General features: G+C 35.0%; 1 protein-coding gene across 1 annotated transcript; it reads left to right on the forward strand.

The window, feature by feature from the left end:
* The first annotated feature begins 16,090 nt into the window (after positions 1–16,090).
* LOC122281015 lies at positions 16,091–20,773 on the forward strand. Its single transcript, XM_043092202.1, has 3 exons — positions 16,091–16,697; positions 17,380–17,508; positions 18,745–20,773. Exons 1-3 carry the CDS (start codon positions 16,266–16,268, stop codon positions 20,308–20,310), a joined length of 2,127 nt encoding a protein of 708 aa, XP_042948136.1. The 5' UTR covers positions 16,091–16,265; the 3' UTR covers positions 20,311–20,773.
* Positions 20,774–20,875: the final 102 nt, after the last annotated feature.

A 20,875-nucleotide genomic window follows, 5' to 3' on the forward strand; every position in this document is an offset into this window, starting at 1 on the left:
ACAAACAGATTATGTTTTCAAGTTCCTTATGGGGTTAAATGAGTCATATGAACACATTAGAGGTCAAATCATTTTGATGAGTCCTATGCCATCTCTAGACAAGACTTTTTCTCTAGTTTTACAAGAAGAAAGATAGAGGCAAACCAGAAATTTAACCATGCCGACCCCCTGAAGCTTCTGCTTTGGCAGTTTATAACATTTAGTTGAGGAAAAATAAGTCTGACCTTACTTGTTACCATCGTGAAAAACTTGGACTCACCTGAGAGAAGTGCTATAGACTTATAGGTTTTCCACCTAACTTTAAGTTCACTAAACCAAAACTTGGTTATGGAAATGGGAATATCTCTAATGCACACTTAGCAAACCAGGTTTGCTCACAAGGACAAGAGAAAGGATTGCTGGAAATCCCTCAGTTAAACCTCTCTCAGAGTCAAATTCAGGCTCTCATGGCTCTCATCAATGGACAAACATCACAACTCAATTCTAATGACACATCTACAATTCAGACCAATACACAACCTCAAAACTTGAACAGATCTCACTGCAAGTCTTTTGATATATTGCCCAAATGATGATCATGATAATATCCGTGACGAAATTGTAAAAAAAAGAAACGTTGAATTTATAAGTAATTGTGGGCGAAATCATCTTACATCATGAAGATTAGCTTAATTGAAAATTATGAATTCAATAAAAGAAAAATGAATACTTGAGATAATCAGTTATTTGCAATGAGAATAACCATTTGCAATGAGATCTTAAACCGATATACAAATATAAAGTGTTTTCTTGTAGTGATTAATATATAAACAATTTATAAAAATTTTATTTGCAGTCACTTTTATATACTATTTTACGCATTTCACTAATATGATTTGCTGCATCATTTGTTTAAAATTAAAATAATTAATTTGATCAATCACATCAGTAAAATGTACAATAAATATGTAAAAATGGTCGTACATAATAAAATTCGAAGAGTTAAGTATCATGACATATATACTTTTCATCCGCTTAACTATGTTGATGCATGTTAAGTTTGACAAGCTATAATATGAAAATGAAATCATGATTTATGAAGTAGTTTGACTTTAGTGTTTTGTTTTAAAGGAAAAATAAATAAATAAATAAACAGTATTCCCCTTATCGCAAAACATGAGATAACTATCTAGCTAGTAATTATCGTGTCATGCGCATGCAGTGTTGATCTACTTAGCTGGATTGGCTTCCAGAAGCTGCAAAACGTTCTTCAGGAAGATCTTGATCAAGATTCAAATTTCAATACCAATATGTCATGATTAATTTATATTCAGATATCATGATGATTGATCATGATCATGTTCATACCAAATTCATCATCAACTGTAACCATACAGAAATAGCAAGAATATAATCAACTGCATGCTTCATGATTTTCGTGGGAAATTATAAGAGTACCGCCGGCAAAAACTAAACCAGTTTTTCAGGTTCGTGCATGTTTATATTCTTTTAGAATATTGTCAATAGAGAACTACGTACAATGCATGATATTGGAGAAACTGAACAATTAAGTTGTATGGGGTTTTTTCGCATGTTATGATTAATTTCGGCTGCCTACCGATCACCAGAGCTTCGAAACTCTTCTAGTCTTACCTTTATGAAGAGAAGTGCGCCTACATATATAAAAAAATTTTACAAATATAAACTCACAAACTGACGTAATTTTAAGAGATCTATTAGATTTATTTTATAATAAAAATAATAAATCATATTAAATTACATTAATTTATAAGATTATTTTTATATAATTATTTTGTGACTAAAATATTTTTCTATGGTGAATGTTTGCTTCAGACCAAAAAAGAAAAATAAACACTTGGGGCCCAATTAAAGGTGTCCAAGAGCTCATAATGAAACAGAGCTGTGTAGCCAGACCCAACGAAAGAAATTGAGAGGGAAAGATGTAGAAAACGACGAAACATATATACATGCACTTAGAGCTAGGACCTGTTCAAATTATGCATGCAGGCCTGGCCACGTTTTGCAGTAGTCCCTGGCCCGGCCTGCTGAAGCCAGATATCATTCATTCAACTGGGCTTAAACTGGCCAATATTGCTGAACATGGAGGCCGGCGACGCATGAAGTTAGTACGTACAATATAGTCGAATAAATGAAAGTTGTAAGCTTTAAGGCTTTAAAAAAATGAACAAAAACAATTAAGTTCATGCATGATTAATAAACCAGATATATAGGTATGAATGTATAATGTATGTATGGATAGCAAACCCGTTCATAATGAGGTTAGATTGGTGTAAACATCATACCTACTCAGCTTTGATGTGATAATTCATATTGCGTACCCTCTCAAACTCGATCTTCATGACTTTCTGATCGGAAAAGTAGTACATAGATGCATGTATCGATCCTTTGCGGCCACCCATACCGATTGGTCACTTAGCCAAGTTCGGCAGGCAAGATCATGGGCACTGAATTTATTATTTTGCTGTCAGAGTACGTATTATATATATTAAGTCCCAGATATTGAGCTCCAGATGTCAGTCCATTCCAGTTTTTATTACAACATTGACTTGATTATGCATTTTTTGGAATCTCTATTTAGTACGCTACTAAGCTAGCTAGATAAATAAAGAGATTTCGTAAAAATAAATGTAAAAATTAATATGTATAGTTTTATATAATACATTAAATCTATTTTATAATATATATATATATATATATATATATCATATTATATTAGTTTGTAAATTTATTTTTATGAAATTTTGATTAAATTGCGCATTATTTCTCTTTATAAAATTGAGATATATAGGATTTGGGTATTATTATTTTTGTTTTTGTTTTTTTTGGGGGTGCAAGTCGTCTGGACTCCACCAAATTATATCTAATTAATTGGACAAAGAATAATTGACATAAATGAGATAAGTCACAGTACTTGATGCAGCTTGTAAATTAAAGGGAGCATCGCTAGTAAAATTATAAAGAGCGACCCCATGCATGGGCGTGGGAGTGGGCGTGCAAGTAGGGCCCAGACACAATATATTCTTCTTGATTATGATTGTGCGGTCACAAGTTCACGAGCATTCATATTGATTCAATTTAAAGGGTCGAAAAAAGTAATGCCGTGTGTGTGTATCCTCATTCATTGTCCCCGACAATAGGACGATTGAAGAAGTTTCCTGGAAGATTTATGGGGCTTTTTATTATGGGCTCTTATTAAGATGCAATCCCAATTCACATGTGAACAATGTTAAAATATGTCATCATAATTCTGTCAAGTATAATTATTTTTACGTAATTTTTATATATTTTATTAATATAATTAATTAAAATAATTATTTTATATTAAAAATAGTGATTCAGTCAATTACATTAATAAAATATATAAAAAATACGTCGTAAAATTTTTACTATAATCATACCAAATTAAGCATATATTTAATTAATACATATATTTTTTAAAATTTTTATTTTAATTTTTGTAGGCTGATAAATCATAAATGATATACGATCAAGGCTAGCTAGCTTGAAGAAGTGATTAACAGATGGTACGTAGTAGTACCTATATATAATTTGGAGAGCGAAATCATGCATAGAAATTTAGAATTCAGTACCAACAATATTTTGAAGCTAGCTAGAAACAACCAACACTCATGCAGCTCATAATATTTATCCTTTGTATTGTTAAAAATTATGGATTATCAAAATTCATCCAAAACAACAATGATTTGGGACCCCATTATGGCCATGTTGGACCCACGTTTGCTTGTATGCATCTATCTACCTTTCATTTTCTTCGGACCTTATCAAACATCTTCCACCATAGTTCATGACCCAGCTAGATTTTCTTGTCTATACACATGCATGCATGTTTTAAACTAAAAGTATCATTGATTATGATTTATTTAGGCTCCTTTTGGATGAACTGAACTGAGTTTTTTATTAATAATAATGAGTTGATTTTGTAAAATGAGTTATATAAAACTCATTTAAGATGAATTTAAATATATTTAGATATTAATATGAATTTAGAGATATTTATAAAAAAGTTAAAAAAAGTTGTGGATCTTGCGTATAGAGATGTTTTGAGTTTATATGAGTTTAATAATTTGAGAGTTATGTGTTTAGATGTTAGATTCAACTTAAAATTAGATTGAACTAAATTAATCTCAGTTGAGTTTAATAACCAGATGAGACCTTAATTAATTAACTATCATTTTTGTTTGACAACCTATACCTGAAACTATAAATTGAAATTGAGAAAAGATGCGACAAAGAAAGAAAATTCTAGGATTAAGATTTATTTATAAATGTCGGAAACTAGTTGCTGCAAACTAGCCGTTAAGCAATTTGCAGCAAATTATACGACAACGACCTTGATGTATATGGTTAATTTGGATTAGACTTCCCAGCTACCTCCATAGCTTGAGTATAGAAAGTATATACGAGAGATTAAAGTAATTCAGATTAGATCTAAACCTACTTTGAAGCCTACAAAATAATATACATTGGCACGAAAAACAAGCTAAGCTAGACCCATAGTACAAGGCCAACCCCATGTGGGGTGCATTTCATCGCCTTGCAACTTGCATGGGAATATGTGATACGTGCAGCTAGCTGCTGACATGTACACAGGTGTCTTCTGCCACGTGTAGAACATAGAAATAAGCTACGTGGTAAGTCCCTCGGATTCCCTTTGCTCTGATCATCAAAATAATGCAAGCTGGAAACAAGCAAATCTGTACGTACGTGACTCCGAGGAGGACACAGAATCTAATTAAGCTGTTTGCAGTGGTACTAGAAGCCAGAACAGGGCAGGCAGGCAGGTCCGTACAGTAAATTAAAGACCGACCACCTTGATGATCACTTTCCTATTTTTTTTTTTCAAAGTGGGGGAAGATTGGTCAGTATAGCTTTTTCTCAAGAGTTTTGCTACATACAAACACAGTTGTGTACTAATCTGTGTAACAACACTGATTTATTCATACTTAAAATTTAAATTAACACTGTTTTCAATAAAATTTACTTTTTGACCAATCACATCACATTGGTGCACAGATTAGTACACAACTATGCTTGCAACTATATTTTTCCTTTTCTCAAGTAGTGAGCATATATGAAGTATACATTATATTCTATTTGAGCCATAGTTATTAATTCTGAGTGGAGGAATCCATCACTTTACCGCAATCTCCAATGTCACCAAAGTGTTACATATAAAGACATTCAAAATTTTATTTCGTCAAATTTTCTAAAATAAGTTATTTTGAACCTACGACATTAGATAAAAGCAGGAAGAATGATGATTCCTTAAAATTTGCCAATTAGACAGCCACATTGGTGGTTCCTTGATGATCACTTAAATTTCTTGATTTGTATTTATTTTTACTGACTTGTGGTTCCTAATTTACTCATGCGTGTATTGTTCAATACATTTGCCAAGTTTAGAAACATTGGTGGACACCACTAGAATAAGATGGAGATCATAGATCAGATCAAAGCTCCAACCCCAGTAAACTGTTCATTTTAACTCATTTCTCTTTGGAATAGGGTTTGCTCTCGAACCCTAGTCAAAATTTAGAATTAAAATTCATAATTCGAAATAAATGAAAATATACGTTAAGTGAGTATTCTAACGTGGAATGACTATGTATATATCTTTTTTTTTTAATACATTATTATATTATCTCTTTACGTACCAAATAATTAGAAGATACGTAAATGAGAATAAATATTTTTCTAATAATTCAATGTCACGTTAGAAAATAATAGTTACAAAGATAATGAAGAAATACTTATTTTCTAATAATTGTTATAATATTCAATGTTAGTTTCTTGCATGGTATTAAATATTTAAAAATATTGAAACTTTAGGTAGCTTTTTTATTTCACTTTAACCCTTTGATTTGATCACAAATCAGTAAGAATCTTTGTACCATCTCTTCGTATCATTTTAGAAGGAAGCAAAAGTAATAAAAATTACTATAATATAATTTTTAATATTAATTTTATTTTAAAATTTTAAAATATTAAATTATTTATTATATTATATATAAAATTTTAAAAAATTATAATAATTAAAATAATGTTATATATAGTCATTTTTATATATTTTATTGATATGATTAGTTATATTAATTTTTTTAATACACAACCAATCATATTATTAAAATGCATAAAAGAATATGTAAAAGTGAATATAAATAGAATTTTTGATTCAATTTAAAATTTAATTTATCTGTTTTATTAAATGAGTTTCGTTCTTAAATAAAAAAATTATGATAAATTATTAAACTATATAACTTATATAAAATTCTATTCAAATACGAGTATAAATTTATATAACTTAATGTTTATTATTAATTTGTAATATTATATTAAGCCTTATAATGAGAAAAACTTAAATGTTTAAATAATCACGCTGTGTTACTTAATTTGTTTTTTTTTTTTTTGGATAAAAGTGTTACTTAACTCTTATTAATATATATAATTATCATTTTTTGTATGTAAAATGAATATAAATATATACCTTTTTTTTAAGTTAGGTAAAGAAATTTCTAAAATTCATATTTTTTTAAACGTATAAATAAATTAAAAAATATAATATAAATAATATATTTTTTAAAAATTTAAATTATTTTTTAATATAATTAAGAGTATCCTCATCCGGTTTCCCATCCTCATCCCTATAATTTAACTCAAAATCACATTTCCTCAAATTTATCCCTAAATTTTATTAATCTTCTAAAAACCTCCTACATCACATTCCCCATCCCTATCTCTATTCTATTAAATAATATTTCTCTATTCTTTTTTTATTACTTTTTTCTCTCTCTTCCATTTACAATCCTAACTACTAACTCTTTTGTCTTATTATCTTTTTTTCAAATATCAATTTCTACTAAATATTTATATGATTTTGACTACCCAATATAGTATTTTTTGAAATCATTAATTGTATTATAAAAATAGTAAATTTTATTAATAAAGTAATGCATTTTCTAACGTGATGGAAAATTTATTTAGAAGAGATGATTTATCAATTAAAGATTAATGAGGATTCGTAGTCACGTATTGATAATATAATTTTTTAAATTGGTTGTAACGGTAATATTACCTGTCCTTTCTCCAACGGTCATATTTTTTGTCATTTTTACAACGGTAATATTTTTTGTCATTTTTCCAACGGTAATATTCTTTGTCTTTTTCTTAACGGTAACTTTTTTTATCTTCTCTCAAACGGTAACATTTTTTGTTTGTAGTGTAATGGTAACTTTTTCCTCTATAAATTAGCATATTGCTAACATTCACATTCTCACAAACTCAAGTCTCATTTCATTTATAGAACAAAAATTCTATTGTATCCTTTGATCTCCCACTCCCTTCATCAAATGGCTCGTATCTTCTTTCGTAAATTATTGACATACGTATCCTCTGAAGATGATAGCGATGTTCATACTGAGGAGGTCGATGGACAGTCATCAAGGCAGCGTGAAAATAGGCACCCACGTAGGTTTATTCGGCGTGATCATTCCCAGGGGCACGAGCGCCTATTTCGTGATTATTTTGCAGAGAATCCAGTATATCCCTTGAATCTATTTCGAAGGAGATTTCGGATGAGTCATCCCCTATTTCTTCGTATTCTAAATGAGGTAGAGTCTTACGAGCCGTATTTCGTCCAGAGAAGAGATAATGCCGGACGACTCGGTTTATCTTCTATGCAAAAAATAACCGCAGCACTTAGAATGCTAGCGTATGGGGTAACTGGAGATTTTATGGATGAATACATACGTATTGGTGAAAGCACCGCAATGGAGAGCCTAAAAAAATTTACTGAGACAATAGTAAGTGTTTTTTCAGATGAATATTTGCGGTCTCCAAATGCTAATGATATAGCCCGATTGCTGCTGGTTGGTGAACAGCGAGGATTCCCAGGAATGCTCGGAAGCATTGATTGCATGCATTGGAAGTGGAAAAATTGTCCCGCAGCCTGGAAATGTATGTACTCTGGCCACATCCGTGAACCAACTATTATTTTAGAAGCAGTTGCTTCATATGATCTTTGGATATGACATGCATTTTTCGGTATGCCCGGTTCACATAACGACATTAATGTGCTAGAGAGATCTTTTATTTTTACGGAACTTGCCTAAGGGCGTGCTCCTGCAGTCAATTACACTATCAATGGCAACGACTACACTATGGGGTATTACCTTGCGGACGGTATTTATCCCAAGTGACGAACTTTTATGAAGACAATTCCATCACCACGAGGGAACAAGAAGAAAAATTTTGTGAAAGCACGAGAATCCGCAAGAAAAGATGTCGAACGTGCATTCGGGGTACTTCAACAACGATTTGCTATCATTCGTGGACCTTCCCGAATGTTCAAAGTGAAGGACCTAACAAATATTATGAAAGCATGTGTTATTTTACATAATATGATCATTGAAGACGAACGTGATGATAGTGAGAGTCTGAACATTGAGTATGATCAACTTGATGATAATCTCCCAGAATTGTCACGCAATCATACAATTAAGCTTACGGACTTCATCCAGCGTCATCATCATATTAGAGATAGCTCGGCATATCATCAGCTCCAAGAAGATCTAATTGAACATCAATGGTTATTATATTCCCAACATTAGCCCTGTCGCATTCAAACTATGAGCGAGTTTCCATAATGTTCTTTGAATTTATGTTTGAGTTAGTTTGCTTTGCATTTGTATTTCCTTCATGTTATTTAAGATTTATGTTTGACTTAATTTTCTTTGCATCGGTATTTCCTTCGTGTTATTTACTTTTATATGATAATTGATTTACTTTGCATTTGTATTTTCTTCGTGTCATTAGTGACTATGTTACTATTAAAAGTCGATCTTGGATTGCCTTTTCTTGAGGGACAATATTTGCAATCTATATGATGATTTAAGTGTTATTTTTAATCAAATTTAAAATTATATTAACATATTACTTGCATGATCAACTTGAGGGACAATAAAACAACTTGAAAATAACCATAGCAGTGTTCTTTTATACATCTATCAAAAGTCCCAAAAATAAGATATAAACCCACACAAATGTCACTATTATCAAAAAAATGTTCAATCTTTAGAAGTATTGCGTCTGGATATAATTTCCCTCTGGAGTTGCTGGAAATATAACCGCTGCATTTCTGGCATGACACTCACATCCATCATCATAATGCGCTGATCTGATTCCTTCTTCGCAAGCTCTACTTTCTCAGCCTCCAACCTCAGTCTTTCGTCCTCTTGACGGATTCTATTTTGCTATTTTCCAGCTTCAATCCTCATCTTCTCGGCCTCCAACCTCAGTCGTTCATCCTTAAGGCATAATTTTTTTTCCTCTTTTTCCTTGTCATACTCCATCTTCTCGGCCTTCATTCGAAAAAACTCTTTCTCCTGAGCGCGTGACTCCTCCAAAAGAGTATACTTCATCTTCCTGAGTTGGAAATTTTCCTCTGCTTGCCTGCCTTGGGCCTTTCGTTTTCCTTTCTCTGCTTTCCTTCCAATTGGTCTGTCCAATTCGATCACTTCATTCTCCATGACATTATCCGCCTCCATATCAAAAACAGAATCAACTGTAGCGCCAGAACATCGAGTTGGGGTCGGGGATGGCGACATCGTCTTCCTTCGCTTTGGATCATCCTTTGTGGCTCGCCAAATCCACTTAGGTTGGTCCTTCAACAGGTGCCAACAATGCTCGAATTGGAAGGAGCATTTTTCTAGCGCTTGATACATAACCTTGGCCTTGTCAAACTTGCATGGAAAAAAAAAATAATGTCAAACCAATGTAAGAGACAAGAATTTTTAGAGTAAAAGAGACAAGGATTTGGAAATTCTACCTTGTTTTGGTCGGTCATGCCACTTTAATTTAACTGTTCAACTTGGGCTAGTTTCGCACAAAACTTGTTTGTCGCCTTTTGGATAACTGACCACCGATGAATTAAAGATTTTATTGTCCGCTCATGGCTGGTTTCTTTAAATTGTTGGAAGTATTCAGAAATTTTTTTCCAAAGTTAAGCATGTTTTTGATCTGTTCCCTGGACGGCATCAAGGCTACAATTTAGCCATGCGGAGACAAGTAACTTGTCTTCTTCGGGAGTGAAATTCGCACCCCGCACTGATTTCCTATTGCCGATAGGCTCGTTAGGGGGTAGGGGTGGAGAGTCATTGACAGTTAATGGAGATGTTCCACTTTGCCCACCATAAGTGGGGTCGAGTTGCGGATCTTGACTAAGGAGATTGGTGAAGTACATGTGTCCAGGGTCTTGGGAATCCATCTCTAAAAAAATAGGGAAAAAGTCAATCAAATTCCTATCACTGTGAAGTTTGGGGTTCAGTCGGGGCTCAGGAACCGAATGGTGGCATTATGGAAATTTGGCCATCTCCTCATGGTGGCAACGACCGGTTGCCAAGACTTGTTGGCCGTCCGGGTTACCTAACCATTGAGGAGATGGCCATAAATATCCCTAACCCTCACATGCGGTTGTCATCATCACTGCCGAGGGGGTTTAATTTACACATTACTACACTATCGCAACAGAATACAAACGGCCTCCAAATAGCATGCAAATCACAAAACACAAAATAAGAGCATTCCCATCCGGTTCCCCATATTGAATAAGACAATAAATGTGGCTCAGAATGGTGTAAATATTGACAACATGGGTAATTTAGGAGTCTAGCATCGATCGGCTGCAAAAATCACCCGAACCCCGATTGCAGTTTATGGAGAGTACCACAAACTGCAACTTGGCCTATTCGAGTAACGATTACCCCGCCATATCGATGGAGCCCTAATTACACTTCTAAATTAACCCTATCATCACAGCCTAATTATATTCCCCCCTCCCCCGAATGACACGAAACACTGCAAATGACCAAACAAAAACGAATAAATTACTCAATAATCAGAAATGGTAATATTATAGTTAAGGAATAGCAAAGTGACAAAAGGTTAGACCAATGAATATGTGATTAGACCAACTCATAAAGTTTCATTTTCATAAAATAATCTATTTTTGAAAACCTTGTTATGAGGCAGTGCACACAAGCTTAAATACTAACAACCAATGTGTTATACTAGTTTCAAACCATATTGAAATATTCTTTAAAATGTTAAATGGCTTATTGGCAAAATAATACCAACCAAGAAGTACAAAAAACAGGCTCCATACACAATAGTATATGGGCCTATCATTAAATCATAGATATGGAAGATCCTTTAAAAGAATTTTCTGCCTCTTTCAATGTCTATACATCACAGTACATAGCAGATTTTTTTTAATAACCAAACTTGTTACAGTTTTGGGAATGGGACCTGTAACAGAAATCAGTCTCATGGCCATCAATGGCAGCAAACCAAATAAAACAATACCAATTTTTAAGGGAAAATATGAGAACAACAAAAATGAAAACATTTATACAAATTACTCAAATTTCAACCAAGAAACAATTTTGGGCCCACGGGGGAGCCTCAAAGAAGATCTGTCCTAGCAATAGCTGATGATCTATCTTTGTACATTTACAATAAAATGAGAAATATGCAAAATAGAAATCAAGCAAGACTCCCGTGGTAATAGCTGACAATTGTGGCATTGTCTCAACCAAAAATTTGCATTGACAGTTAATGGAAAAATAAGTAATAATTCTACATAGCAGTGTTCTAAAAATTCTTGCATATTAGAAATATTTGTATCAACAATCACAAAAGTCCCAAACAGATTTCCCCAAATTTAGATAGCAATCTCACAATTACACTTAACCAAAAACTAAACAATCGGTATGCACAGAGATACCAAAACAACAACCATGGAAAATGCACAGAGATACCAAAACAACAACCGAGAAAACAACTGAGAAAATGCACAGAGATACATGTGCATCAACCGAGAAAATAACCGAGAAAATGCACAGAGATACCAAAACAACAACCCAATAGAAATCGCAAGGTATTCAAACGCAATAAGGAGCAATAATACGATTCAAATAGAGAGCATAAACGATTCCATCAAATAAATCTCCAAAACATCAAAAATCATGCAAGGATTCGGACCAAGGATAAAGGAATTCGGCCATTGCAACAAAAAACCCCAAATCTTCATGCCACTGATCGAGATTCATACCTGTGAAAGAAGGCTAAGACCAATATCTACCTCGGTCCTTAATTTTTCAATTTGAAAAAGATCCCTCACAGACTTGAGGAGAAGAGAAATCGGTCATGGCGTCGTGGCCAATTTCAACAGAAAATCCCAAATAGAGAACCAGATAAACAATCAACGGAAACCACAAAGAAATTAAACGGAAACTTACAACCGATGGAGAGCTATCGTACCGATGGAGATGCGAACGGAAAAGGGGGGCCAACCGATGGAGAAGAACACGCGGGGGGAAGGGGAAACCGATTGGGGTTTGTTGGGAATGGGGACGTGTAACAGCCCGCTAGAAATTCAATTGTGAAATTTCTATTAACTTTAAGAATCTAGTGAAAACCCCATAAGTTTTCACGAATCCATTAATCATATAGGTTTTTGTCTAACTACATAGTTAGTGTTATTATTTACTATGGTATTAGAAGTGTATTTTTGATTATTGGAGATAGTTAGAAGTGTCAAAATGTATTATGGTTTGTGCCATTAGACTCGGAGGGTTATTTAAAGTCTTATGGCGCAATAACTTTTTTTCATATTTTCGGACAAAACGTCTGTTCAAAACTGTAAATATTATTGGATAAAAAGAAATATCTTGAGGTAATTTTCGTGAATATTATTGGGTAAAAATATTTTGAGTTGATTTTTATAGATATTATTAGATAAAAATATCTTAAGTTGATTTTTTTTAGATATTATTGGATAGAATATTATAAGATAATCTTTTATAGATATTTTGGGTAGGAGAAAACCACACTTAACTCTCAACTCCAGCCTTACCACCTCCCTTATCTCGTCCATAAATGTGTCCAGCCATCACCCATGAACTTATCTTCAATTACTCCTTCTAATAAAAGATTATCAAACACTCTCTCTCGGACAGATTTTAGGAGATCTTTTGCATGCCCATTTCGAAGCTGTTGTAAGTGTTTTATCATAAAATCTCCTTCATATAAGTTGTTCCTTTTTGAGTCTAGTTTACATGGATATCTTATTTGCCCCATTTGAAGATCATTTGGTCAGTCAAATATTGTGTAAACTATAGAAAGGTCATTCTGGGAGATAAACTGGAGAATATGTTATAGTTTGGAGTTTTTGACCAAGCTAATGGATAGATATTGGTCCGAAATTTTTATGGAGTATTGTTAACATGTATACGTGACTATTGGTTGAGGATTTTTGCATGATTAAAGGTTTTGATGAAAGATGTTATTAGATTTAGAAACTTAGAAACTGGAAGAGGAAAAACAGTTTCTGTTTTGAGAAAGTTTAACTCTTTGGTGGTCTAAACCTATTCTAATGACTTTGATAATTTTATTGGAGGATCCTAAACATCTTATATACATGTTATATTATTATTTTGAAGATATTTGATGTTAGTTTCAAAGATATGAAATTTTATGCAAAGAGATATTCAAATAAGTCAAAGTGTGGATATTCTTGGCTAAATTTATGTTTTGGTTAATTTCTAACCATATGATCTTGAATTAGAAGCTTATATATGTTTTAGGACATCTTTTTAAACCATGCGATGGTTTGGTTTGAAGATCATATATTTATAAGTCATAGATCAAGAGATTTATCAAAACTAGTTGAGGGAAAAGTTTATGTTTTTGGACTAAGTGTAAAACCAAAAAACTCCAAATGTTATTTTGTGATTTTGGTGACTTTAGTTTGATGATTTAAAGCATGGTTGATGTTAGGATGATATTATGAATATGTTAGAAGTAAGATTTGATTTTTGAAATTCTTGGAGATGTTTTGATTTAAGGTCAAAACTTGTGATTCAAGTGCTTGGATTTTTTACAAAAGAGTTTGGTGTTGATTATTAGTTTTTCCTAAATGGATGTTTTAAGTATGGTTTTGAACTTAGGATTGAAAGATGTTTGTTGCAAAATTTTGGTTTAAGCATGAGTTTTGAAGTTGGAAGAAGTTGGAAGGAATTGCAACAAAAATAAAGGGAAATGGCCTATGGATGTTTCGACCATAGTGTGTTCTTCATAGTTGTGTTTTGTTTTAAATTTTTCTGAGTTGATATTTAAGTTTAGGACAAGATTTACATGAGGAATGTAAATTTTGGAAACTTTTGGAGTTAGTATGCAAAATCCTTAAGTTATGGGTAAAACGGTCATTTTCCCACATGTAGAGAGTAAAATAAAAATTTTACTCTTTAAGTTAGTATTTTTCATATTTCAAATTATTAGTGATTTAGTTCTAACTTTTAGAATCACTAATTACAGTTCCTCGTGATCGCACTTGAAGTTTTATAAGAAACGCGGAGATCGAGGTAAGTTAGCTTTTAACTTACTAGCAGTCTACTGTGTATGTGTGCTAAGTAAAAGAATTACAGTGTATGTATGTATGTTATCATATATGTCATGTTATGCCAAGTTATCATGTAATTGTCTATTATACAGAATTTATTCTGTCATCAATTTTTATCTGTTACACAATATATTCTGTCATGTATTACTATACATTACAAATATGTCATGCTAAATATGTTGTTTGTTATATGTTATGCCATGTTACGAAATGTTACTATCTCAAGTTGATTATGTATTTCAAATTATGTTCAAGTCACGTTATGTTACGTCAGGGCTTCAGTCCTTTCATATTCCAGTCACGTTGCATCTTGAGTATATTCAGTTTATGTAGAATACATGGGGCCACAACAACTGTGGAGTATGTATTTAACTGCATAGTGATGTGTAGAATACATGGGGCCACAACAACTGTGGAGTATGTATTTACACATAGAATACATGGGGCCACAACAACTGTGGAGTATGTATTTTCAATGTTAAGTCAAGTTTGTGTAGAATACATGGGGCCACAACAACTGTGGAGTATGTATTTACACGTAGAATACATGGGGCCACAACAACTGTGGAGTATGTATTTTTCATGTTAATTCAAGTTTCAGAGCAAGTTTATGCTAAGTTAAGTTCAGTTCATGTTTCAATTTAAGTTATGTCAATTATGCTATGTTGTACGCTAAGTTATTCTTTAATTACTTATGAATTTGATTATGCATTTATGCTTTTACTGTCATCCATGCATCATTAGTCTGTGTGGAAGTTTTTTGTTAACTTGCTGAGATTTGTAATCAAATCTCACTGTGGTAGTCCCAACTACCATTCCTCCCGAATGGTAGATCTTGTTACAGGACCTGAAGGAGGACCAGGAGCTGACCAACTAGACACAGTCGACTGAACGACGGTGCGTCGTTAATGTTAATATAGTAGTTAAATTACTACTTGTACGATGGAGTTGCATCTCCAGTACTTTTGGATCATAACTATTTTGGAATAGTGCTGTGATCTTAGTTATTCAATGGATCTTTATGTATGAAGTATGTTTTAAGTATTGGGATATTTTCAGTTTGATGCATAGTATTGCTAAAGAAAAAAATTATCCGCTGCGAATATTGCATAATGTTAGATGCATGTTAGGATTATTGCATCTTATATGTCATGAACGGGGGCAGGTAACCTTGTGTTGCATGTCTCGACGCTTCAAATGTCCGTCCGATCCCAAACGGAATTTGGGGGCGTCACAGGACGTACAGTAAAATCGCAAAAATGGGGAAACATTGTACAGATCGTAAACGGCAACCGGATAATGGGGAACCGGATGGAGTGAGGTATTTGGGTTAAACCCTAAAATTTTCTCCAAATTTTAAGGATAGGAGAGATATGGGGAACCGGATGAGGGTGCTCTAACATGGGTATAAAAATTAAGACTTTCTAAATACATTTAAAAAAAAAAAAAAAAGGTAATTCGACACTCATTGTGCATTCCAACTCGGCTAATTAATACTTGTACAGGGAGGGACTTTGACCGGGCATGTAGATCCGTGCAGACACATAAGCATACATACGTAGATACGTATACATATACATATTGATGTATGTTCCTCCCTGTGCCGTGCGCGTCATTTTCTTCGGCAGAATCAGTGAGGCTCTGACCCTGTCCCTCCCCCGCTCTCACTCCCTGCTCTCTCTGAAGCTCTTTTTGTACTATCTCTATTCCACATCTTCTTGCTCTCTCTCTATCTTCCTCTCTAAATGGGCGAATCTAGCTGGCGGAGATGAAGATTACCGGAAAGCCGCAACTCCCGTTGACATTCCCGGCGAACCTCTCGTACAAATCCCTAAACCCGTCCAAGCACTCAGATCTCCAAGACAAGCCCATCGCTCGCAAGCCTTCCCGGCGACTAACAGGGAGTCCGACCCGTGTGAAGAGAAACGGAGCTCCGTCCGGGCGTAGGAGCCGGCCTGAGACCCCGTTGCTCAGGTGGAAAGTCGATGGCGTCGACGGTAAGCGAAACGAGCGAGCCGAGGAGGAGCAGACGTCGTTACGAGAATGTCGTCGGAGAAGTCGCCGGAGGGGACGTCAGGACGTCACCGTGTCGGCAAGGAAGCTCGCCGCGGGACTCTGGCGGTTGCAGCTTCCCGAGGTTGCTGCCGGTGCCGGCGAAACGGACAGTGTCTTGCGGGGCGAGGCTCAGCTAGGGCGTCAGGTGAGTTATCCTATTTCGTTATTCGTTATTCGTTATCCATATTAGTTTCGTCTTTGTATGATATATCAAGATCTGTAATTTTAGGTTTATTCTGAGAAGTGTGAATAGGCTTCGGTGTGATACGATCGAGGTTTCATCTTTATGTTGAACTTTCTTGTTGTTCGATTTTGAAGATTGAGTTTTACGTGTGAGAATATGTTTGTTTTTTGTGATGCTAAAATTGATTTTTTTATTATTCTCTGGGTGCCAGTGAAAAGTTAGCATTGTGGGGGTGTATATGGTAGTTGGCCGAATGAACTATTGGACCAAAAGGGTCCTCTTGGGTTGTTGCATCTTCTCTTAAATGGTTCTTGGTTCCGGGAAAATATTTTAAATTTATAATGTAAACTTACATTGCAAAGAAAGATTTATAGTAGTACAAATTGATCTGAATGTTTTAATTGTGTGATGTAAGTGATTTTCTATCTAGACATCTATATATGTATATGTCCTTAAATGACTTCCGAAAGTTGGTGTTTCTTAATGTCTTGTTGGCTTTGTTGTTCATGACAATCATGAGTGGTTGGCTATGGTAAACATTTTTTGATCAAAACAAATTTTTGTGTCGTCAATTCTCGATAGTTTCCAATTTACTCAATCCTGTCATAAAAGAAAAAGCTCACCGTGGTGTTCCTTAATGCAGCATGGTGTTGGTCATGTGAACATTCCCTTTCTGTATCATCCTACTGGCAAAGCTTATGGTTCTGAAGCAAAGGATCTCTTACAAAACCCTAGTTCCATTGCTGGTGCCAAGAATGGATTCTTGTGCAAGGTATGGTACTTCTGCAAGTTCTTTAATTGAACAATGATTATTAATAAGTAATGACCTATCAGATTCGCTGGCTACTGAGCAACACTCATTATAAGCTGTTCCAGAATAACTTGTCCGCTTTGTCGTGTTGTGCTTGTGACCTAGTTACTTCAGTTCCTTAAATGAAAGTAATTTTTTTTTTTTTTTTGATAAGTAAAATAAATGAAAGTAAATTATTTATAGCATGTTGGATTTTAAGATTTCTGTGAGAGGATTGTGGAGTGGCTTTAGAGAAACTCCCTCCATTTTATCCTCTTGCACATGTGGCACACATTCAGTACCGCTGCATGCTTGTCTTACTAACTTGCAGGGCCTAGGGAACATCCTACATCCTTTTTAGGCAATTTCCTTTATGGACAAATTCATTGTTTTAGTTTTGGTCTGAAGTTTTAGCTTCGATTAGAATACAATTTCTTTATAATGGTTTTATTTATTTCAGTTAGAATTTACACATATGGAAAGGAAATAGCGCATAATTTCTTGCCAGAACAGTTCAGACCAATCTACTTGGTTTAAATTCTATTGGTTTCTTTGGTAGGACTAAAATCTATTAATTGAATCAATGGAATCTGATACAAGCTAGAATAGAGACAACAAGGTTGCAATTTGTGCTGGATGGAAGATGAGATGGGGTTTCCCATTTATATTCACCAACTTCTCTACAAATATTCCTTTAGGTTATTAAAGTTTATGTGATAGCCTGGAGATGGCCCTCCTGAAATTCTGAATACTGCCTGGATCTATTGGCCAGCATAAAAAGTACTCTCACACTTCATTAAGCATTTTGTTTCTGGAGTAATGTTAGTTTTCAATCAAGGAAATATTATGCCCTGTTTGTAGTTCGAAAAAAAAAAAAAAATTAAAAAGAAGAAGAAGAAGAAGAAGTTTAAATATACACGTTAAATGATAAGGGGCCTGCCTTTTCTTTAAAAGAGGATGGAACCCCATAATGTTATCAAGAAAAACCCTCACTTTTGGCCAAGGAATACCTTGGGTACATCTCACTTATAGCATTGTTCAATAAAATAACAAAAAACGTGAAGCAAAAACCTTTTGCAAAGCTGTATAGCAAAAAAAACAGACTGTCCTATGGGCTTTAATGAAGTTGCATTACTGGAATACCTGGCCCCCGGTATTTTTTTTTTTTTTTTCTCTCTTTATTCTAAATCTAATATTCGACACTTTTCCTGTTTTCAGCGGGAACCTTCATTTCAGATCCCAAACTCTGCAATGGAAGGGGCAACAAAGTGGGACCCTGTCTGCTTTAATACATCAGATGAAGCGCAACAGATTTACCGTCACATGAAGCTCCTAGACCAAAAAATAAGTGCTGTTTCGGTAGTACCTACACTTGAAGCTGAATTAGAGCGTGCTCGAGCCCGCATTCAGGAGCTTGAGACTGAGCGCCGATCCTCAAAAAAGAAACTAGAGCACTTCTTGAGGAAAGTCAGTGAGGAAAGGGCCTCATGGCGAAGCAGGGAGCATGAGAAAATCCGTGCATTTATTGATGACCTGAAAGCTGAATTGAGCAGAGAAAGGAAAAATCGCCAGAGATTTGAAATTATGAATTCCAAATTGGTTAACGAGCTGGCTGATGCCAAATTATCAGCGAAGCGATATATGCAGGAATATGAAAAAGAAAGAAAGGCCAGAGAATTAATTGAGGAAGTATGCGATGAGCTTGCAAAGGAGATTGGGGATGACAAGGCTGAAGTTGAAGCTCTAAAGAGAGATTCCATGAAACTCCGAGAGGAAGTGGAGGAGGAAAGGAGGATGTTGCAGATGGCTGAGGTCTGGCGTGAAGAACGTGTTCAGATGAAGCTAGTCGATGCAAAGGTGGCCCTTGATGGGAAGTATTCACAGATGAGCAAGCTTGTAGCTGAGCTAGAGAAATTTCTGAGGTCAAGCAGTGTAAGTCCAGATGTGAAGGAGATGAGAGAAGTGGAGATGCTTCGACAGGCTGCTGCCTCTGTGAATATTCAAGATATCAAGGAGTTTTCTTATGAACCCCCCAATCCAGATGATATTTTTTCTGTATTTGAAGATGTTAATTTTGCCGAATCCAATGAGAGGGAGATTGAACCTTGTGTTGCTTTCAGTCCTGCCAGCCCCGCCTCCAAAATTCATACCGTAAGTCCTGAGGTTAATGTAATTAACAAGGACAGCATTCAGAGACATTCTAATACATTTGTTGATGAGAATGGTGACATTGAAGAAGATGAAAGTGGGTGGGAAACTGTAAGCCATCTTGAGGATCAGGGCTCAAGTTATTCACCAGAAGGGAGTGCCCCATCTGTCAACAAGAATCATCGAGACAGCAATGTCTCAAGGAGTGGAACAGAATGGGAGGAAAATGCTGGTGAAGAAACACCAATTACCGAAATCAGTGAAGTCTGCTCATTGCCAACGAGGCAGTTGAAGAAGGTTTCATCCATAGCACGACTTTGGAGATCGTGCCCAAGTAATGGTGAAAATTACAAGATCATCTCTGTAGAGGGTACGGATGGTAGACTTTCAAATGGAGGGATATCCAATGGGAGTATCATATCTCCGGATAGGGGCTCAGGTAAAGGCGGGATTAGTCCTGCAGATTTGGCGGGGCAGTGGAGTTCTCCTGAGTATGGGAATCCTCACGGAACTAAAGGAATGAAAGGGTGCATTCCTCGCAGCACACAGAAGAGTAGTTTGAAGGCAAGGCTTTTGGAGGCAAGGATGGAAAGCCAGAAGGTCCAATTGCGCCATGTTCTTAAACAGAAGATTTAGACAGGACAACAGGGAGCTTGCTTGGCATGGTTACTGACAAAGCCAAGTGGAAATAAGTAGCCTCATTGCCACCTTGGTAGGTACCCATTTGAAACTGCTCAAGAGGTTATTTTTAGGGAGCCGAAGCAGGAGCAGGTGAATGAATGCATGTGATTGACGAAGCGGAAACTCTCATTTTCTGGTTCTCCAGTCTTCGCTTGCAATTGATCATCCTCTCCAGAAAAGTTATGTTTCGTAATCCCGCAGAACCCTAGGGAAAAGCGATTTTCAAAAGGAACAGTCAGGTTATCTTCTGTCATGAGTAGCCGCGTCTTCGCTTCTTTAGGATGCAGGATTCCCCTTGCAAGTATCCGGAGAACAAACAATGCTATTTGTAATGTATAATTTTAAAGTCAAGACACTATTTAAGGGAAAACAAATGCAAATTAGAGATTGAAATGATTACATTCTCCTTTGTAATTTATGTTATTGCTTTTGGAGATGTCTACCTCGAATATGTTATATATAGATAATGGTGGACGAGGATGGTACTTCATATTTAAAACAAAAGGTCCAGTCCAACTGA

The sequence above is a fragment of the Carya illinoinensis genome, chromosome 11 (assembly GCF_018687715.1).
Source record: "Carya illinoinensis cultivar Pawnee chromosome 11, C.illinoinensisPawnee_v1, whole genome shotgun sequence".
NCBI lineage: Eukaryota > Viridiplantae > Streptophyta > Magnoliopsida > Fagales > Juglandaceae > Carya > Carya illinoinensis.